Genomic DNA, 23820 nt, shown 5'->3' on the forward strand with positions numbered 1-23820 from the left:
AGGCCACTTCTTCTGGGACTGAGTGTAGGTACAATAATTGCTGCCTCCTGTAAACCTCCCCTCTCCCCGCCCCCCCAAAAAAAAAGAGATGGAATCTGAGAAAGATTAGGAAACAAACCATGAGAACTGGGGTTTTTTTAATTTTTCATTGTTATTTGACTATCTGAAGAGTTCCTGTAAAGTACATTTAAAATTCCCTGTCTTGTGTAAGGGTACAATGGAAGAGTATTGAGTCCTGCAAAGAAATTAGGATTGTAAGAGGAAACTGTGGTTTAATTATACAGCTGGAACTATTTTATTATTATTATTATTATTACTATTACTAGTATTCCCTGGACACACAACGAGAAACAAAATAATCTGATAAACTCTGTGCATTGTAGCAACTTAACTAGGGTCTCCAAAAAAAAAAGTTAGAACAGAGAAACACAAAACATATTTGGCCAGTTTGCTCATCTTTCAGAAATCTAGGCAACTGTTATTTAAGGAACAGAGTGAAGAAAAGAGAGAGTGAGAAGCAGATGACTTTGCTTAAGGTTCTGAATTCCAAATCTGATATAAAGAAGAAAGTAGAGAAGAAATCCAGTAGCCCTCTGCAGAAACAGTCACATTTAAATGCCTAACTTCTGAAGGTATGTCCATGCACGGAATACAAAACACACTGTGGACACTATGAAACTCAGATAATAATGAAAACATGCATCAGTCTTTTAGTCTCCTCATTTCCAGACTCACTACTTTGCTTCTCTCCCCCTGCAACATTTTCCTAATTTTCCTAAATTAGGCTCAGCTTTTCTTGCCTTTCTTAACTTCTCCTTAAAACATATGTAGACAAGAAGTGTCAATGACACACTGCCACTTGTGATAAAATTAAATGTCTCTCTCACATCCACATCTATCCTTGATTTTTGTTTCACTCTCCCCTCATTTCCTTTTATTTTCCTTCTCTCTTCATTCCATTGTTTGTCTTCTCAAAAATCTTCATCCCACTCATACTTCCACAGATATGTACTTTCTTAACTACAGGTTGCACATCTCTAGTCCAGCACCCTCAGGACTTCCCTGGTGCAGAACCAGAGAATTTGAAACAGACCCCAGGAGGTCAATGTCATCTTTCTAGCAAATTACCAGCACTTCCACTGCTAACTGGGCTCTTACAAGACATTTAGGGGTAAATTAAAGCTAAACAACAGCACAGAACACGGAAAGCCAGAAGTGGTGGATGTAAACAAACTTTATGGGACTGTGGGAAATTTGGCCACACCCATGGTAAGTGGTTGTCTGGCTAACTAAAATAATGCCAGATTATGGATGCTGCTGGACAAGAGAGCGCCAGAGTAGAGAGGTTAACCTGTATTTGAATCATATCACCTGGTCTGCTTACACGTCCAAAGAACATGTAATTAATACTCTAATACTCCGATTCCCACTCTGTCACAGCCAGTACAGGCACAGTGGAGCCACAGAAGCCCAGACCTACTGACAGACCCGTATGCATTAAGACTATTTACATTTTCAGACACCTGCCATAGTGAAATCTCAAGCATTATGTCTCCTGCTGCCTGAGGGCCTTTCCGTGATGTCATTAAGACCTCCCACCACTAGAAGTGGTTATTGAGTTTTGTAAGAAGGTAGGTCGCAAATACCCTGCCTCAAAAAACTAATTCCATGCCTCAGCCGCTTTTGTGCCCCCTGCTGATTCCCCTGTAGTATGGAAGAGCATAGACAAAAGGCAGGTCAGAGGCAGGAAAGGTGTTCAGGAACAGTCACAAACCATATTTCCCTCTCAGTCATACAGACTTATTGCCCCATCGTTGCCTGATACTTTAATGGCAGGTTTGGTTACCTAACGCAACTCATGACTGCAAAGATATAACAGCAAGCATCATGCAGGTGGAGTATGAGAAGGGGCTCACCATTCCTATTAATTTCAAGGGGGAGAGGAGAAAAAAAAAAAGTGGGGTTAGAAATGCAGAGATGTAAAATTAGGAAAGACAAAGGGGAATGAAAAATAAGCCTCCAAAATGGAGAAAAATAGCATGACCTTGGGAAGGAAAGGAAAGAGACAGATGAAGACAATCAACAAGTTAAATCCCTGGAAACGGACACGTATCAAGGGAGAAGGCTTGTGCCAGCCCAACCCACAGCAAGGCTGGCAGACAGCAGCGTTCCTGGAAAATGCCAACAAGAGGAATGGACACACCACTTTTTCCCCCAAACACAGTAAATGAACGTAACAAACTACAAGTCTTCCCCTATAAAGAGCTTTAGGCAGGAACCTTCAGAGTCATGGAAATGGATCAGTCCAGAGAATGGGAGAGTACCCATGGGTTGGGCTATGCCTCCAAACGTGTGAGATCTCTAGGAAGGGAATGACTTCTTGTCACATGATTAGTCAAAACCTAAAACAATGGAGATCTTGGTCTATGGCTACAGTTCCTAGGTATAACTGCATTACAAATAAGAACAAATACTTATCTAAACCTATAATCTTCTGGAGCTCTGAACCAAGACATTTGCCAAACAAATATTCACCAGGAAAAAAAAGAATCACAAACAACATTCTAATGCTATGGCTACACTGTGGTTACTATTTCGGAATACATATGTATCCTGAAATAGCAACCACATCCCAGAATAGCAACTCCGAGGCTAAACACCGAATAAATATTATATTTCAAGCGCAGCATTCCATTTCTGCTACCCCTTGTCATGAGAGGGGTAGTGGAAACTTCAAAATAGCCACTTATTTCAGACTTAAATGCTGTTTGGACAGCATCAAGTTTGAAATAAACTCGAAATACTTTACTCAAACTGCATAAGCTATTTCAAGTTACAGCTACAGTGCAGCTGCAGCCTAAGAGAGCAACACTAGTAGCCCAAAGTATTTCCTTTTTCACTATTACATCAATTACTGTATTTGCTATTTATATTAATTTACTATCTGCATTATTATAGCACCTACAATCCCTAGCCTTGGACCAGGATCCTATCAGAACTTTTATTTTAAAGTCTGATTATGGGGCTTATTAGCAAGGTAAAACACTAAAAACACCAAATAGTAAATTTTTGTACTAAAATATTTCATTATATTTACATATTGCTGGAACATGCACTTGAGCTATATGTGCAATCAACCAAAATCCCAGAGATCTCTATTGTGCAGTATCAGCTCTGCCTGATTAACAGGAAATTTAATTTACACAATGCATAAGGCTGAGATCACAAATTATACAATACATGTTAATTTCATGTTTTAAAGCAGAGAGAGAGAGAGAAAATTATTCCTGACACGAAGCAATTGCATATGTATCTCTTAATTGGTAGTAAACTATCCTATTTTTTTTTTTACATGGGGAAGGCAATACTTACAAATTTAAAAATTAAAGGAGAGTCAAAAAATCTTTAAAATACTCAAATATTCATGATTTTAACAATTAAAATCAAATTCTGCATAGAATACAAAGAAGGAACAAACAAGAGTAAAAGATAATAAAATAAAATTTTATTATGCTCAAAATAAAATATTTCCCAAACTTATCTCTTTACATTTGTTTTTATTTATAGCATCTAAATCAGCAGTTTATCGGTACCACTGTACTTTTTCATTCTCTACAAGGTAAGAAAGCTGCCTTTCTGTATATATTGCCTCTGTGTGTTATCTATATGCATTCCATTTGAATCCAATTTCCTTGCATTACCTCTGCCCAGGTCAGGGATGAATGGCTGTCAAATTCCCTGAGGAATAAAAAGAAAAACCCTTTCTTCCTGAGGCAGCAAGTTTCAATTCACAGAGCACATGGCTAATCTACATATGTGAAGGTCATGGCACTTCAGTCAAAGAGGTTAAGAATGGAACAGTTCACGTAAGGGGCTGTCTTAAACATCTTGGCGCAGCGCCCAACAAGTGAAATTGTTGAAAAGCAATAGATAGCTTCTGGCAGCAGTGAGGGGGAAAATATTTTGATCATGTGATGCCATACAAACTAGCTGGTTTGCTTCATGTGTGAAACTTTTATGTACACTACAAAATACCAAATTTGGAATCAGCTCCAGATTCCAGCCTACTTTCTTTGGCTACGTTACCTACTTGTAAAAACTGTAAGTTGTATTAGCATGATTTTAGAATACACAATCTTGAAGCCACGTTAAAAAAAAAATCATATTAACAGCACATATTACAAACCTTTAAAACTAGGTGACTATTAACTACACGTAATTAGTGGATTTCATCTCCATCAAACACAGGAAAGCAAGCAACTATTTATGAAGTCTACTGCACCTTTTCATCTATTACAAGAACTATAAAATAAAATTAAATCGGGCAAGCACAATTAATTTTTCATTACTAGTACTCCATTGAAATTTGCTGAACTTCAGTGACAAATATATTTATTTTTCATAGGCTATGCAAAGTAATTTTATATTTGAGGCTGTATTATCTATATCCACAAATAATAGTGAAAATAAAGTTAAAAATACTGTAAAATGGTCTGTGCTACTTTTATTTTCTTTTAGTCAGGAATTTTCTTATTTGCTTAAGTCAAGAATAATGAGAAGGATCAGAAAAGCAGATTTTCTACAAAGAACCCTGACTGAAGGTAATGTAAAACCACAGTACTTAGTATTTCAGATAAAACAAAGACTATTTAAATGTTTGCAAGAAACACAAAATACACAGCTCCATCCATATTTCCATTTGAATCAAGAAGTTTCCAATAAAACCAGAAAATTCCTTAAACACTGTCTAAACAAACCTCTTTAGCTCTATTTTTAAAACTTAAAAATACAATTTAGGCAGTACAACTCAGTCTTGTTTTCAAAATAAATACTCAGAGATGATGTTTCAGAACGTCACAAATAAGTCAGACAATCTAACCAACTAATACAATAACTTTGTGTGGAACAACTGGCTGCAGATAATTTTCAAGAAAGCAAGAGTCCTGTCCGCAACCCAGCTTCTGTCTCTTGTTGCAAAATATGAAATTATTTGGCTAGATTATGCTAATATTTATATAAGTAACATTTTACATTTAAATAGCACCTTTACTCCAAGGAACTCAAAGCATTTCATAAAAGCAAGTAAATATCTTTCTATAGCTGAGGAAACTGAGGCAGGCTGATGTTAACCCAGCTCTCCTTAGACAGCAAGGCTGTGGCCACACTAACCCCTTCTTTTGGAGGGGCTATGGTAGTGAGGCACTTTAGCAGATGCTAATGAGGCACTGCTATGAATATGCAGTGCCTCATTAGAATAATGGCAGCGGCGTGCACTTCGAAAGTGCCACTTTCAAAACACACACTGCCCATGTAACTGGGGGCCTTTCAAAATGACCCCGATTTTGAAAGCCCCTTCTTCCCAAAACCGAATGGGAAGAAGGGGCTTGTTTCAAAAGGCCTCTGGCTACACAGGCGGCGTGTGTTTCGAAAGCAGCACTTTCAAAGAGTGTGTGGCTGTCATTATGCTAATGGGGAGATGCATATTCATGAGAGCACCTCATGAACATCTGCCAGAGTGCCTCATTAGCATAGCCCCTCCAAAAGGAGATGCTAGTGTGGCCACAGCCTACGTGGGGAATTTAGAGCAGAACTCAGGACATCTGACTCCATCTCTATTTACTACCACCTTTCTAAAATTGTAAGAACTTGTTCAAATCAGCCAAATTCATTACTCATGTAAATCAGCACTACTCCAGTAACATCAATGTGAACTTCACTGGTTTATGCCAACAAAGAAGTAGGCTATTTCCACATGGGTAATGAAACTGTAATAACACAACCTCATGTTTTAAAATGGTGGTTGCTTGCAGGGCTTTTCAGACCCGATTCTCTTTACTGTCTCACACCAAGAGCTATATCAGAACTGAATGCAATCTGCCCTTCTGCACTGGCCATTCTTAAATGATTACAGTAGTTCAGCCCCTGCTCTGTCTACCACAGAACCAAATACAGATTGAACCTCTCTAGTCTGACAGACTCTCTTCAGGCAATGTCTATGGTCCAGCATGGTTTTAGTTAACCAGATGACTGCTTATCATGGGTGTGGCCAAGTCTCCTGTGGTTCCATAAAGTCCGTTTACACCACCAGCTCCTTCTCTCCATGTTAGTTAGCTGTAATTTACCCCTAAATAGCCTCCAACAGCCCAGTAAGCAGTGGAAGTGTTGGTAATGCAGCTAAACAACAATGACCTCCTCTGATTCAGCAAATTCTCTGGTTTGCCACCAGCCAGGTTCCAAGAGTACTGGACTAGAGAGAATCAACCTGTACACACATACCCCTACAATGATAGATATGCTTATGAATAAGAAGATGCTTAAACAGAATTCTAACAGTTCTCAGGGAAAAAATCCCATGCAAAATGATTTAAGGAAATGAGCTACTATGTTACTAAGAGGAGAGAGAGGTGCAGAAAAAAGGACAGCAATTAGTTCCTTTGTGCAGAATGCTGTTTACCAAGTCCAGAAACATATGTTTAATCTGACCAAAAATGCCCAAATTAGAAAGAATGGAAAGTGGGAAAGAAGTTGCATCTGTCTATAGATATTCACTCTCTCAAAACGATGAGTACAGCCAAAATCACTATGCAAGATGCTATATGAAAATTACACTAACTGCTAGTAACTCTGCACTAAATACAGACCCCCTCAAATACTTGGAGAATCAAGAACTAAATTCATATCACAGATTAGACTTTCTGTTTAGAAACTTAGTGCTAATAGCATCACCACTGCTATCTCTGGGTCTGGTATAAGATACAATAGCTGGCATTTCCAGAACACAAAAATATCAAGCAAAGATTTAACAAGAATATTAATAAAGATGTAAAGGTAAAACCCTTGAGCACTATCTTCTGGACAGTGACTGTGCAATATGAATTCACACTTTCCTAAGCATCTGCAGATGATTAAGGATCTTTAAATGGAAGAACTGATTTTTTTTGATGGAAAGGTACCTAGGACCACAGCATTTTAGGTAAGTAAAGCTCCTATATGAAATAAGCTCCTGCAATTTGTATGTACAAAAAGATGGAATCTCCGAAGTTAGAGTAGAAGGCAGAGGGGGAAGAAAGGAAAACTCATCTGCATAATGAGATGCCCGTGGATGTTGTTAAGAATTAAATAAAAGCTACCCTTTGAAAAAACATGTATTATCTACAACTTAAAACTCTCTGTCAGGCTTTCAGCAAACCAAGTTACAATACATACAGCAACTGAAAAATAACTTAGAAGATGGGATTACGAGTAAACCATCTCTCACTAATTTCTGTACCATGTTTGTTCACTTTACATTTTAGTTTTCAAACCAACAGCCCATAAACTCACTGGGAACTCTGAAAGGTATACTGGATTCTTTCTGCTTTTCACATCATGAAAAAAACTGAAGTTTTATAGGCCAAACTAAACCCTCAAAATATACCTGTTCAACTCAAATTTCCCCAGATTTTGCCCTCTGTGACAGCCATTCCAATCTTAGGGTTTTGCACAGACATGAATACGGGCACAATCATAAAAAGTACAAAATAGTTGATATACAGGCACTATTATTTAGAATTCAAGGTGACTATACAGACATGAAGTCATTTTCCTTTCCTATTGCTTGAACAGTGTCTGTGAAGACATACTAAACTAGAGCTTGATACCCACACTATTTTTAGATCAGTTTTCAAAACGGATTTGAAAACCACCTAGGTAAATGGCAACTTACATTTTAATTCATTTAAGGCCTCATCCACTCCAATCAAAAATTACTTAGTACTATGTAAATACCTCCCTCCAGAAAAAATCTGATTATTCCCATAAAGACAATGCTGAAATATATTCTAGAAAGTTAGTTCACCACAGCTAAATACAACTGGGACCTGAAATCTTCAAGTCTTGAGCGTGCATACACACTGAGTGTAGTAACACTGCTTTACATATCCATAGAGAACCTCTAAAGTCCCTGATAAATGGCACATTTTTTAAAAAGTATTGAAATGTAAGACTGTACCCATGTTCTAACAAGCTGAGGACAGTTATATGGACTGAAGTATAAATAAAATAGTCTCCTAAAATATTACTGGTAAGAATTTCAGGATTCCCAAACTGGATTTTATGTGCTCTACAGATACAATAATAAAAAAAGAAGAAAAAAAATAGAACTTTCGGATTACCAAAAACTTATTTTAGCCATCAGAATTAATTTAGTTTTAACTTTATTTTTAAAAAAATGTATTTTAAATGAGAATGTCAGGTATTCTATGTTTGACCATCAACAATCCATTCAGTTGGCAATCTCAAATAGTAATTATATATGTATACAGAAATAAAAATACAGCAGAGTGTGTATTAGCTTTGTTTCCCACAGACTTGGATTAAAATGCCAGAAACGCATTAATTGACTGTTCAGCTGTACAAGCCTAATGTGAAGGAGAAGGTAATAGAGTTTACTGGTATGCACCACTTTTTATTTATCGTACCTTATACGGAGTCCTAATTTTTAATTTGCAAGCATAATGACCACTACAGAAACCAATAAGTGAACACCAAACCACACCGTGTCAAATGTACAATTGCAATACAAAAAGATGCTACTAATTCACACAGCTGCTCTCTTCTGTTTCTAGTAGAGAATATTTAACAGAATACTGTTTGTCAATAAACACACAGGTAGAAAGAAATCTATTCATCCATTAATGAACTGGGAATCCATGCACTACACAAACATTTGTCCAATGGCTCCCAGACATAGAGCCCCGTGCCACAGTCCGTACTCAGACGATACTCCTCCTTAAAGACAATGCAATTGGCATAAAGAAGCTGAAGATTCAGGCTCATTCTGAGTTTTTAGGGAAAAATTTCCCATAGACAGAGAAATTAGTAATCTTCAAACCAATCAGCTGCTCCATTGTACTGGATTTTTTTTTCCTAACAACTGGGAAGTATCAAGTGCAACCCAGATAATCCTGTAAAGGCCAAGTTCTCTCTCCGTCTCTCTCCATATACATATGTATATTTTAATATAGGCACACAAAGAGAAAGCTAGGGCTGAACGTGTGTGTGTGTGTGTGTGTGTGTGTGAGAGAGAGAGAGAGATGTCTCCCTCCCCGACACACACACCACCCCTGTAATGGAACTCAAAATATAGTATAAATAGGGTCATATGACTACAAATATTTGAGTTATACTGTCAATAAACTGGTCAATAATTAAACACATGACTGGCAAAATGTCATCACTCCCCTTAACTGTGATACAATAGAAATTATTATTCATAACTCATTAATTTTGTGTTAACAGTATCCAGAAGCTTTAAATATTTGTGCTTCTTTCCTTCATCTGCAATGAGAGGCCTTCACTTCAAGCCGCATGTCTCATCTCCGTTTCAGGCAAGTAGATTAAATGAAGCAGAAGCAAAAATTTCCTTAATGATTCAATAGGTTAGACAGGCAGACATTTCATCTCATAGTGGAAATCTATTGCCCTAGACACTACAAGAAGTACCTTTCTATAGGCAATAATTTCCTCAGCATGCTGTTTCAGGTATTGTAGCCCATTGTTCACAGAGCAATAGCTTGTGTCTGTTAAGGCACACTCACATATTAGTAGTATACACATATATGCATCAGAGTATTGTTTAAAAAAATCAAAGAAACACTACATACAAATGATAGAGGAAAGGTTCTATTTCTCACTTGTTAAAAATGTACTCTTTTTAAAATAAGACACCAAGGGAATTAAGGATATATAAAATGAAATAACTATCAACAACTAAAATTTTCTACTCAACATAATCTATTTTCCTTTAAAAAAATTCAATCCAGAAAATTTGCTTTTACCATCAGATCAGAGGACACATACAATAAAAAACTGTAATTAAAAAGGAAGAAAAATATTATTGAAGGTCTTCTCTGCATTACAAATATTATAGGAAATATCAAAGAACGGTATGTTGCTACAAAATGTGCATAATACCAAAATTAAACAAATAATGTGTAACACTGGAACAAGAGACTCATAAATATAAAAAAGTATTAACAAGGGTCACACTGAAGACATAATGAATTCAATCTCAATTACAATTTAAAAAAACCTGGACAATTTCTGCCATTAAAAAAAAATTGCACTTAGAAGTACCATGTGCCTACATCTGTCCCAATACATTTTTCCTACTCTTTAAAGCTATAAATTTTAAACTACCTATATTTAAAAGCAAGCTGACAATGCAAATCTTGTTGAACTAACTGTGAGAGGTTATGCATACGAAGCTTAGTTATTTTATGGCTTCTTATGACCCTTTTACCAGTCCAAATTTTAAAAGGGAAAAAATTTAAACACTTGTGAAATTCTTATTTGTCCATCAGAAATAGCAAGGACAAAAATGCAATAGAAAGTAAAAACACTGCAGTAATGGTCCGTAGACAAGAGACAAACATTTTCTGTCTGTCCAAGGTTCACATTATTAAGGTCAGCCCCATCATTCACTACAGAAACTAATGTCTGCTGTAGGACATGCTCATTTTAAAATTTCATTTACAATAAAATACAACTGACTGGTATCCCCAGAAGTATACACCTATACGTCTTTCTATTAGTCTTAATTATTAAAACCTAGTAAAAGACTTAACAGCTCTTAAAAACAAAATCTTGTTGAGGGAGAAGGAACCCCAAAAACGTGAATGCTTTATCACTCCTTTTTAAATACAATTTACTTTCTTATGTATAATTCACACATAAGCTCATTCTATATGTGTACACAAAATAATTAGATTAAAATTATTCTTGAGATCTCTTACCTACAATTCAAATGTAAAACAGATTTTTCTAAAATATCTGGATTCACACCAGTGATAGAAAAACACGGATAGTGGGAATGGCTTCTTCTCCCTTTTGGATAATATGCTATCGTCAGATACAAGGTACCACAAATAAATAAATAAACCCAACGTACAACACAGGTCTATGTCCACTATAAAGGTTAGACACTGAAATAAACTGAGAATGTAAACTGATCTTTACATTTAGATTAAATCACAAAAGTACTTTGTTTCATTTCATAACTAGAATAACATTTTTAAATTAAAATACATTTAGTAAGAGGCATAAAGGTTCAAATAAATACCACTTGAAATTACTGAATCCTCATCCAAGCCATGCTATTATATTTTTGTATGCAAGTCTGGATTTGCTATAAAATAAAGGTATATTAAATCTAAAATCAACACCCAGAAAAAACACCACCTCACAGTTGAATTAAAAAAATAAATAAGACACCACTGGCTGTTCACTATACTGCTCACAAGCATTATTTTTGTTGAGGCACATAAAACCTCCACTGTATAAATATGGTTGTTCATTGTTTCAGCTTCTTCTAACAATGTTTAACTTTTGCATCTGCGAGTGATACTGCTCAGTTATTATTTGTGGCAAGAATTTTTGTGACTGTACTGCTCAGCACTTCTATTTACATCAGCAGTGCTAAATGCCCAATGGTGAGAGAGGAGCCAATCAGATGGCAGATTAGATGTCAACTCAGAGGCAGCTGTCTGGAGACTATTACAGCCAGTTTACCTCCACAATTCAAATTCCAAACCTTGCAAAGGAGATCAAGTCACTCTTTAGGCTTAGACTGCTAGCAAGAAAGATGGAGTGCAGACGATTTCCTAACCAACCCCTATAACTTTGATGATGGCAAACAAGCAATCTACATAAACATAATCCAACAATGATCTGATATTGATTTGTAACGTAGTGGATTTAATTTATCAGGGATGTGTATATATTAGTCAAAACAATCAGTACCCTCAATATCTGGATCTGTTTCTTTAAAAAAAAAAAGGGCTTTTGCAGTCTCTTTCATCCAAGTATGGGTTATTTCAAAGAGGGAATAATAATATCTGAGTATTATATTCACTTTAAACATAACATTTACTTATGTGTCATTCTCGCTGGATGTTTGGGACATACAAAAAAGAATGAGGCATAGCTAAGGCCTCTCCACGCCTATCAAATGAACCTTCCTGACTCTGGCTTCAACTAGCCAAAGCAACCTGGCTTATTTTGGTGGGATTTCACCACACTATCTTCATCAGCAACACAAAGTGACTAAAAGGATATCAAAGTTAACCACTCTGTCTTTAAAAAAAAAAATCTAATAGAGGACAGTCAATGTTATTTTCTAGAATCTGCCAGTGTAGTTACAAAAGCAGTTCCTCCCTCCTCACCCCAAACTGCTTTTCCTCGGGGCCAGTTATCTCCAAAATCTCTATTTCAAACTGGAGGAAAACTTTATGCTGTTCAATTCTGCACCCGAATCGCGTGTCCTTTTATACAGTGAAACCCTCTGTCGGATGCCTCCCATCTAATCAGCCGGACACTGTGCCTTACCCAAGCCCTGTTATGGAAGCAGCAAGGAGTTTAGATGGCCCGGGGGTGGGGGTGGGAGCAGAGGAAAAAAGTAAATTGGTGAGGAGTTAAGCTCTAGACACGCATTTCAAATACACAAGGGCTGTCTGGGGCGGGGGGCCTCTGGTGATTACCTGGGTTCTGCTGATGCTCTGACCAGTGCTTCCAGGGCTCATAGCTGGGTGAGCTCTTTGTTGTGCTGCTGCTGCCCAGGCTGCGTTTGCAGATCCGTACTGGGCGCCCATGTCTTTGCCCATGCCCATGCCCGCCGTTGCCTGCTGGCTTCCTGGGGCCGCCGCTCCTGCCTGGGCTTGCGGCTGCTGCTGTGGCGGGGCACTGGGGTTGCTGAAATCAGGGTAGCTGCTGCCATAGCTCCTCATCATGGGGCTGGGGGAAGTGAGCAGCTGGTTCAAGGTAGGGGTGGCCCCGGACGGGTGCTGGTTCTGCCCGGAAAACCTCTGGAAGCCTCCGGCCCCAGAGCTCGCGGCAGCCTTGCCGAGGCCGGCCCCTCCGCCCGGGCCCATCATCATGCCGCTGCCCTGCTGCCGGGGGGAGCTCAGCACCCCGTAGCTAGAGGACGAGCCCCCATAGCCGCCGCCGCCGCCGCCTCCTCCTCCACCTCCTCCCGCCGCCGCCGCGCCCGCTCCTGCCGCTGCGGCGCCGCCGCCGGGCCGGCCGTAGCCGGGGTAGTGGTTGTACTGGCTGTTGGGGTAACCCTCGTGAGAGTTCTGCAGGGGGTCCATGCTGTTGGGGGCGGCCGTGGGGTGCATCAGCCCCATCCCGGGGCTTTGTTGTCCGCCATGTTGATCAAAGCAAGGCCCGGCTCGGCTGGCGGTAGCGCTGCTGGCAGGGGCAGGGTTACCGTAATAGCTATTAAACTCCGAGACACCCACCGCTGAGGGGCCGCCGCCTCCCCCGCTCCCGCCGCCGAGGCTGCTCGTGCCGCCGCCGCTCCCGGCGCTCTGAGGCGGCGGCGGCTGCTGCCCGCCCAAAGGTCCCAGGCTGGGGTGCTCGTAGCGGCCGCCGACCTGCTCGCCCAACTTGCCGGGCAGCTCTTCCTCCTCGCCCCCTTTATTCAGCAGCGGCGGCGGGGGCTCGGCCTGGTTCCCCAAAACACCGTCTTTTCCTCCATGTTGCTGCTGCTCCATGTCTGCACTGGGCTGAGCAGCGCCGCCACCGCCGGTGTTGTTGTTGCTGCTGCTGCCGGCGCCGCCGCCGCCGAGGCTGTTGTTATTCTGCATCGGATGGTGCTGAGGCGGCGGCGGGAAGGGGTTCAGCGGCTGCTGCAGGGCATGGTGGTGGTGGTGGCCGTGGTGGTGGTGGCCGTGGTGGTGAGGGTGGTGGGCATGGTGGTGGTGGGGCGGTGCGGCGGGGTGATCGCCTCCAACGGCTTTCAGTTTGTGGTTGGGGAGCAGCCCCGTCTCCATGGCCGAGCCCGGCTTGGAGGAGGAGGAGGAGGCGGAGGCGGAGGAAGAAGCAGAAGGAGAAGAAGAAGGTAACCCCGATGAGCTCCCACCTTCCTTCAGAGCCGACTCCGAGGAAGAGCCGCCGCCGCCGCTGGGGTTCGCGTTGGTGCTGTTATTCCCGGTGGCGGCGGCGGCAGTAGCAGCAGCAGCAGAAGTTGCACTATTGGCCATGTTCAGTTCATTATGGTGGTGGAGGAGAGGGTGATCTACATTATTCAGGCTGCCGCCGGTCGTCCCATCTCCGACCCCCAGCATGGAGCCTGCTCCGGTGGCCGCGGCGGCTGCTCCCCCAGCGCTGAGATCCTGGCTCAAGCTGCCCGGCAAACTCGGGGCTTTGCCCTTGTTGTTCTTCGCCCCCGCCGGAGCCGCTGCTACTTGCGCGGCCATGATCATGGCAACATTGCCAGTCCGAAAGGGGGAAAAATATCCAACGCCCCCCTCCAAAATAAACTCACAGCGAAACGGGGGGAGGGGGCCGCGGAGGGGGAGGAGAGGGGCAGAAGGAGAAACGGGGGACGAATCAACTTATTTGATCAAACAGTCAGCCCTCCTGGTCATTCCACACACAAAAACATACAGCTATAAAAATCCCCCTCCCCGAGTCCGGGATTGAGATTAGAAAGGGTAAGAATGCCTTACGCTCTGTGCCTGTTCCTGCTGTGTGATTGCATGTTGAAAGTTTTTTGTTCAGGTTTAAATGAAACTTTTTTTTCTTTTCCTCTCTAACCCGGATATGGGTAAATACACGTCTGACTGAGCCTATCTGGCCCAGCATGGCATGAGAGAGCGAGCGAGCTCTAACAACTATTATCCACTTCTCTCTGATTACTCCTGTGCACTTGGAAAACGTGGACTGGACTTTCCCCTCCTCCTCCTCCTCCTGCAGCAGCTTTAGCGGTGGCGGAGTCAGAGAGCGAGATGTTCAACAGTCCCGAACCAGGGCAGCTGCTTCTGATAATGCGAAAGGATGCACTCTCCCCTTTTGTAGTATATTTTGCCCGTCAAAAATGGTAGTGGGTACAGATGGAGAAAACCTATAAGTCACTCCTTTTCAAATTCAGAGAATGAAATATTAAGCTGGGTGTCACAAATCAACCAAAAAGGCCAACTAAGCATCACTGGGTGGGTCAAATTCAGGCCTGGTGTAAATCAACTGAAGTAAAAGTTGCTACATCAGGGATGAATTTGCTTTCTGTGTATGTATTCCTGGGTTGAGGGGGTCTAAATGCTTATTGTGTCTGTTTAGTAGACAAAGAGAGAAATCCCAGTGCATTGTTGGTAAGAGATGTTATTGGATTAAAAATAAATTGGTCACACTTTCAAAATCTATACTTTGTTTTTCAAGGCAGTATGCAACAGTCTGAGGCGCACTAATTTTATGACACTCAAATGCATAGCCTGCAACTTGTTTTATGGAAAAATAAAAATACTTTTTAAAAAGACTCAAGTGGAGCAGCTTGTAAAAATTAACACAAAATTCAACAGTAATATCATTTTTGCAATTGTCTGTTGTGTCCAGCTGTCTCAAAATTCTAATGATCATTTGTGCTAATGATGCTTTTATTGTAAGCATTGCATATGGAGCTGTTTGGAACATGGTTTTGTATTTATATGTGCATCAAGGAGGCTCCCAAGGAAAGTCCTATAATTGTGTCCCCAAACAACATTATTTTCTAGTATATCCAAGACATTTATAAAACTGTCATACTATAAAATATATGATCAAAGCAGCCATGACTCCTAATGACACATATATCAGATTTCAGCACCGATTGCTAGTTAATCTTTTTAAATAATTGTCATAATACAAGTTAAGAACTTGGTCATGCAAATGTAACAGTCAAACACAACATTCAGCTAATAAATGCAGTTGGAAGATAAATATTCTTCCAGGGACACAAGCAGGATAGGATATTAATGATATTTAGGTAATTTAATATGAATATAAAACTGATTATTTGAAATAAGTATTTCATTAAAATTTGCTAAATAGCAGCATTTTAAGATTTTCATCTCACTAAATAGCTTTACAAAGCATAAAACACTCATATCAAAAATGGAGATGTAATGAGTAGGATGTGGAGCTTTCTTATATTTGGGTTGTGAAAACATTAAAGAACAGACACTTCTTGACATCATGTTGATAAATGTATGAACAATGAGAGTCCAATGTTTACTGAATTTTCCAGTATGGCTTTAACTTGTAAAAAGTCCTAACATTTTTCAGCTACATGTTGATATTGCTTCTACTTCAACTGGCATTTTTTGCACTCTGTGCAAGTGCAGAAATGGTATATAGTTAATAGAAACTGATAGAGTAGAAAAAAAATCAGTGAGTAATTCTAGTGGGGGGAATCAGGTGCGTACCCAAGGGTCATTACAGACTGTAACAACAACAAATTGCAGTTCTATGCAAACTACTAGAAAGGGGGTATATCATCTTTGTAGAAGAGAGAGTAACAGAACTGTAAAATGAATTCATGCCAAATCATTCATCAGCTTTTGCCAAGAGAATACTACATCTTTGTTAGTGAGCCTTTTTGACATTTTCTCCTGGATTTTTTTTCTTTTCTAATTCAAACACATACTAATTATACACATTAAACCACATAGGTTGATTTTTAAGGCTTTCATATGCAAATATAAATATAGATGTCTAGTTGTGGATATTTATATGTGTAGTCTAAAATAAAATATAAAATCAATTACACGTTTATGCTTTTGGGCATTTATATTAAAGCAAATATATATATATATATCTATATATATCTAAATATATATAGATATATATATATCTATAAAAGATGTATTGAAGGAAGCTCCCTTGACAAGTTCAATACTTTCTTACACATTTCACTAGTTCTGAACAGAAAAATAAACTATAAAGTTTAATGCAGATTTACTTTTAAAATATTTTTCCTGGGGAAAATTATAAATCCCCAAAATGAAAAGTTTATACTATTCAGTCTTTTTCATAACATTTGTTTTAACAACTCAACTACAAGATTGGAATTATGGCTCGAAAATAGAGGCCCTCAACACAATGAAATCAGTCTGCTATAAAAGGCAACACATGCCAGTTTTTCCTCCCCAATGGCAGATGCCACACCCGAAAGCAGACAGAAGGCACTGCAGTCTGTGTAAGTGAAGCACAACACAAAGCAACTATGGTTCACTTTTGTTTTTTAGAACACAAATAATGTTGAAATACCTTGTACCATCTTTCCTCAGATGATGAGTGGTACTGTATGTTAAATTCAAATGATCCTTTCCAAAACCTCTCTCTGGTGCATAAATTATAAATAGATATATATGCATATAATATAAAAAGCTGTAATTGTCATGCATAGTCAGTTACAAAATTATGAAAGCTAATGTTTAATACTACAAATGCATTTTTCAATGCTATATTTCAACTGAATTTTTTATAAATCTACCAATTTAACAGTGTCTCTTTCATATTACTGCTCTGTAATATGCTGGTGTTGATTTTTCTGATAAATTAAAAACTCCTTTTTTGGGATCAATATCCAGGATTAACAAAATAATTTTCTAAATATACAGTTCATTACACCATGATATCTGTATAGATTCATAAGATATCTAAATATAGCTGGTCCAGTATGAAAGCCATATACTTTTCACAGCAATAAGGCAGCCATCTTTTTGTTTGGTCAGAACAGTGGCTTTTGAATGTCATAAAAGGTAGCAGTAAACAGATATACAGTGTATAAACCAATATTTTGACAGTGTAAAGTCTTATTGCTATTAGAGAAGGGAGGGGAATATAGCCATTTTCTTTTGCCCCCCCCCACACTTTTTTTTTTTTATTTAAGTAATGATTAAAACTCTCTGGCCTAACCAGAATTTTACAACCATGTATTTTACCCAGCTAACCACTGTACTCTGCTCAATTATTTTACATAAAGTCCCTGTTTGGATTTAACAGTTTGGCTTTCTAGTTAATTCTAGTACACATCTAGGTTACACAGTTCACAAATTCACCATATTTTTCTCTGCTTGTTATTGTAGATTTGTGATGACTTAAGGGGAGAAAACCATAAACAACCAAAATTTAAAAATTCAGACTTATATTATCACTTCTTTCACTAGTTAAAGGCCCTATCCAAATCATATGGAAATCAACGCACTGGTTTCACTAGGCTACAGATCAGAACCTAAAAAAAAAAAATGGAGTTAAAACACACTTGCACAGACACAAGTACTGTACAGAGCTAGCATAGTGCTTTGGATTTAGCTTTACATGACATTCAAGGTGAGGGCTGTGTTGTAAGTCAGAATAAATGCAATGAGACATCACTTATTTTTATTACTTATATTGATTTTATATATTGGTAATTAATAGAATGAATGAACTACTACAATTGAGTAACGGCCAATATTGAATAACCTGTTTACTTTAATATAATAACTCCATCTTATTTGATCTTAAGCTGTGAAGTATACAGTGTTTACCAAAAGCCTACTGAGTGAGAGTAACACATTCTGCATTTGATTAAAATCCATTCTTCAGATGCCACTGATAGGCCGTGTCTACACTAGCCCCAAACTTCGAAATGGCAACGCAAATGGCCATTTTGAAGTTTACAAATGAAGCGCTGAAATGCATATTCAGCGCTTCATTAGCATGCGGGTGGCCGAGGCACTTCGAAATTGGCGCAGCTTGTCCCGACGGGGCTCCTTTTCGAAAGGACCCCGCCTACTTCGAAGTCCCCTTATTCCCATCAGCTCATGGGAATACGGGGACTTCGAAGTAGGAGGGGTCCTTTTGAAAGGGAGCCCCATCGGGACGAGGCGCGTCAATTTCGAAGTGCCGCGGCCGCCCGCATGCTAATGAAGCGCTGAATATGCATTTCAGCGCTTCATTAGTAAACTTCGAAATGGCCATTTGCGTGGCCATTTCGAAGTTTGGGGCTAGTGTAGATTTAGCCATAGTGAGTAGTTTAATCAATTTATTCTAGCTGTGTGTAACAAAAAAGGACTTCAAAACATTACCATCTTCATTTCAAGACATTCATTCATTATTTCACTAAAGAAATTTTATATGACCAATTGTTTTCCTGAAAGATTTAAGTCCCAATACAGTACCATATTTGAATATGTGCTTAATTCTACACATGTAAATAATCCCATTGAAATCGCCAAGACTATTCACTTGTTTAAAGTTAAGAGCCTGGTTAAAGGGCTTTGCTGAACTGAGGCCTTTATAATGAACAGATTCTGAGGTGCTGTACTTTGGTGAAACAGCATGAACAATTTTTAAAAAACAAAACAGTCTTAGATTTTGCAAAACAAAAAAGCAGTCAAGTAGCACTTTAAAGATTAGCAACATAATGTATTAGGTGAGCTTTTGTGGGACAGACCCACTTCTTCAGACCATAGCCATGCCAGAACAGACTGAAGAAGTGGGTCTGTCCCACAAAAGCTCACCTAATACATTGTGTTGTTAGTCTTTAAGGTGCTACTTCACTGCTTTTTTGTTTTGATAGTATATAGACTAGCATGGCTTCCTCTCTGTTACTATTCTTACATTTTGCAGTAATTCTGGACATAACTGACTGCGGAGTTCACTCACTCTGAAATCTATGACCATTTGATAAAACACCCCAAGAATTCTGTTTCCTGTGCCATTGTTTGAAAACAGTATTGTATTTCTTGGGAGTGTAAGAGAAGGCCATACATCCTGTCTTCAAAAGAATGGTAATTTATGGTCATGTTAGCTTAATCAGGGCTGGTGGATTATTTATTTATTTATTTATTTATTTATGTTAAGTGGAAAGCAATTGAGGTACTATATCAGCCCTCAAATCCCCTTGTCATTTGTTTTCCATTTTCCTATACAAACAAACAAAAGGGGGAAAAGGCTGCAAAGTCCTTCATGCAGATTCAGGAGTCCACTTCTATAGAGCCAATAACAGAATCAGGGTTTGACTGATGCACAGTGAAAAAAACAAATGAACTATACCCAATGTTGAACTCACAAAGAATCGGAACAAAAATAGTTTTCACTAATCCCTGTATGTTACAGTAAACTTGTACGTTATGTCCAGCAAATAAGTTAAACCGTTTCAGATAAGTTTTGCTTTTAAATTAGTTTCACATTAATGAGAAAATATTAAGTCAGATTTAAAATTAAGGCCTTACCGAGAAAGGGAAATTGACCAGCACACCTATTGAAGAATAAAGTGTTCCAGAACAGAGTGGATTTTATTCCTGAATATTGTCCATATGGGAGAGTTATTCCAGAATGGCTAAATTACACCAGAATTAGCAAATTGAGCCAGCATTTCTTGGGTATTTAAGTTAATAAGCTAGCGATAAATATGGGGTTGGTGTGGTGAGGGGTAGGCAATGGGGCTGAGGGCAGTGTGTTGGATGGTCAGGGTGGAAAGTGGGGGTGCAGATGTCACAATGGTAGTTTTGTTGGGAGGGGTTCAGGGCAGAGGGTGGAAAGTAGTGGAGTCAGGGCAGAGGGTGGGGGGTTGAGAACAGAGGGATTGGTGGGGAGGGGGTCACAAAGCAAGAGACTTAGGCAGTGAGTTGTGAGTTCTCAAGGGGCTTACAGGGTTGGCCACAGTGGGGAAGAAGGAGCTGCTCCATTGGGGGTGGCAAGGCTAAACTGCCTGGCTCTGGCATATCCTCGTGGGGGTCCTGGTCGCAGTTCCTGGCCCGAGCATCTTGGGGGAGGTAAGAAGGGAGGAGTGGGCCAAGTCAGCTTCAGAAGCCCCAGGTATAGCTCCTGGTAGGAGAGACACTCTTTTCCCTGGCCCCAGCATATTGGCAGCGGTGTGGGAGGGACCCGGGGTCACATCTGCATCTTTTTTCCCCAGCCCTGGCACAGCAGCAGCAGGGGTCAAGGCCAGAGATGAGGCCGGGGCTGTGGCTTTTTTTTCCCAGAGGCAAGAGGCAACCTGGTCTGTAGCCATAGCAGTTTTCCCAGCCCCAGCATGAGCTTGCAGGGGGAGGGACGTGGTTCATGGCTGCAGCATCTCATGGGGGGATAACTGTGTGGGGGAGTAGGGCATGGGAGGCAGGGCTCCCCATGCATGACACTGGGGTGTGGGGGTGTGGTTAGAGAGGTACTTACTTCTCCCAGCAGACTAAGGTGTCCTGTCTCTGCATGACCACCATTTTCCTGATGCAGCTGCCTGCAATGGCCTCTGTGTAATATTGCTGTTCTCCGCGCTTGTTACCCTTGTTGGTGAGTCTGAAATATGTCATCCCTCCAGTTGGTTCCACTCCCTTTCCATTGTCTGAGAAATCGTGTGATTTCAGGCATTTCCCACCTTCCAGGCACTACCAAACCCTGACCTTGGTTTAAGTTAGGGTAAGTGGCAGCGGCGTACCAAATGTTATGGGTGTAGCTGTTATGGTTTAAAAAGAGATCTTAAACAAATGTAGCACTGACAGACAGATGTACTCAAAAATACATGGTAGATAACTATGTTGGTCAGTTTTCCTCCCATGTAGATAAGATCTCACAAGGTTGATGGAGGTAGAGTGTGAGAGCAGATTTAATTAAAATGGGACTAATTTGCTACAGTTACAGTAGAAGCACCTATCAACAAATATTTCTTTCAGAAGAGATTTTCCGACAAAATGTCTGTTGATGGAGTTCAGCCATATACTAAAGGGGATTTTGAAAGATTGATCCACTCTATCAACGGAGAACAGCTGCACTGCCTGGTCCCCTCTCGACAGAATGGCAGACCAGAAGCTCAGCAGACAAGGCTGCCCAGTGAACCAGAAGCCTTGTCAACAGAAGGCCTCTCAAAGCATTCACACAGCGTTTTTGTCAACAGAATCTGTTGACAAAGGTGCTGTTCCTCATCTGGGAGAGGCAAAAGATTTTTGGCAAAAGTGTCAAATTTTGTTGACACAGTTGACAAAACACATTTTGTGCATGGACGCTCCACCAGTTTTGTCGACAAATTTCTCTAGTGTAGCCGTATCCAATTTGATTAAAGGTGTCAGAGTTAGGCCACCACCTTCCAAACAGAACAAAAACAAAAACAAACAAAAAAACATAAATCAGTGTTAATGCCATGGATGCTCATCACAAAAATCATTCTTATGTTGATTATTTTCTTATTTTCCCTATATTTGGTTATAGATTTTAGTTCTTGTTGTTGAAGATTTTCTTATAATTTGCAGCTGTCCTGTCCATTTCAGGGTTTTTGATACTGTAATTACTGGTGCATTAACACAGTTTACAAAATGAATTTGCTCCAGGCTGAAAGTTGACATGCAAACTTTCACTCCACTATTTTTAGTTTTAAACAGAGGTAAAAATATCTTTTAAACAAGTCTATACTTTGCAGGATGGTAACAAACAGGTCATAAACATTACAATACATATGCTACATCAGACAGAAAGAGAAAAGGGAGTGCATCCTGCTATAGTCCTAATTTTTTCCATCCACGTGCAGAATGAATTTTGTTATGTGCACCAAGAAGTGTAGATATGCACCACCAGTAGAATCAGGCCGTAGGAGCTATAACCCCTCTGCTAATCAGCTGGCTATCATTTGAATCTATGCTGGGTGGCTGCCCAAGTGCTCAGCTTACATGGAACACTGGTATCCTGTCCGGATCATACTGTGCGTTAAAGTTTTTAAGATTTAGAGAACTTAGCTTGTGACCAGGGAGCTGAGCTAACAGGAGCTTCCAACAGGAAGTTCTCCAGGTGAAGGAGGAGTAATTAGGAGCCCCCTGAGGTAAGTGGCTGTCTGTGGTATGTGTGCTTGGGGTTACTTGCTGGTTGCCTTAAAGATACTGTGTGCTGAGCGTGGGTTTGTCTGTTGGTTGGAGATCCATGTTCTGAGCTGTTTGTTTGAAGGACTGTGTGCCGACTCCAGCAGTTGAAAGCTGTGAGTTTCTTAATGGTGCTTTGAAGCCCAACCCATTGTTCATTTATCAAGCCTGAACCATTGGGTGGGGCTATCAGGAAGGCCAGGTCTATATAAAGCCTGCTAGTAAAATGTGGGAGGGGCTGTGCCAACAGGACCTGCTAACAGGGAGTTCTTGTGGGAGTTTAGAGAAGTTTTGAAAGGGGCTAGATACATTTCACATTCTTTAAAACATCTCAAATTAAACTAAAACAAAAACTATATGATTTAAATAAAAACCCTATCAAATCCAATATTCTATAGGAGGAAAGCAGGCAGAAGCCCAGCAGCAGCAGCATTGGGATTTTCCTGTTTATTGCACTGAATGCAGCGTGTACAGTTACCTGCCTTATGAACTGGTGGCTTATGTGTGCATTCGATGCAAGGAGCTCCTGGTCCTCAGAGACCTCTTATGGGGTTTAGAGGGTAGGGTGGCTGAACTGAAGGAGTTAAGGGAGGCAGAGAGGTACACACCTCAGGCTTTCTGGGACACTGTAGAATTGCCCACCGCCACTCAGACAGGCCCTGTGTTGTTGAGGCGTGTGAAAGGCTCAGGGAAGGAGAACATTCAACTGGAGTAGAAGGAGCCTATGAAGGAAGGATGCAGCCAGGCTGCTGGCACTTCACATTAAAAAGGTTGTAGAGCACTTTTTAAACTAAGGACTGGGGGAAAGCCAATGAACACAGAGGAGTGCCTGGATCAGACAGAGGCATACCTTATAGGAGGGCCTATAAATAGGGATTCTCTATGTTCTACTAAGGAGGAGAGGATTGAAGATGATAAAATATGGTAAAATCTGATGAGAAACAAGCCAACTGGAAAGGAAGACAGATAAATAGTGACAAATGTTTAAAGTGCTTATACACAAATGCTAGAAGTCTATATAATAAGACGAGTGAACTAGAATGCCTTGTATTAAAGGAGGATATTGACATAATAGGCATCACAGAAACTTGATGGAATGAGGACAATCAATGGGATACAGTCATACCAGGGTACAAAATATATTGGAAAGACAGAACAGGTTGTGCTGGTAGGGGAGTGGCCCTATACGTAAAAG

General features: G+C 40.2%; 1 protein-coding gene across 16 annotated transcripts in view; it reads right to left on the bottom strand.

Moving 5' to 3' along the window:
- Positions 1–15112, bottom strand: part of ARID1B (AT-rich interaction domain 1B) — a 462469-nt gene extending 447357 nt beyond the window's left edge. For 14 of the 16 annotated variants that reach the window (XM_074990329.1, XM_074990331.1, XM_074990328.1 and 11 more), the window contains exon 1: positions 12519–15112. In XM_074990329.1, coding sequence (XP_074846430.1) covers positions 12519–14243 — 1725 coding nt within the window. In that variant the 5' untranslated portion in view covers positions 14244–15112. Of the gene's footprint in view, positions 1–11279; positions 11360–12518 lie in introns of those variants that run through there. The other 2 variants (XM_074990332.1, XM_074990333.1) reach the window with 2 other exon arrangements.
- Between the last annotated feature and the right edge of the window lie 8708 nt (positions 15113–23820).

Source organism: Carettochelys insculpta, chromosome 3, assembly GCF_033958435.1.
Source record: "Carettochelys insculpta isolate YL-2023 chromosome 3, ASM3395843v1, whole genome shotgun sequence".
Taxonomy (NCBI): Eukaryota; Metazoa; Chordata; order Testudines; family Carettochelyidae; genus Carettochelys; species Carettochelys insculpta.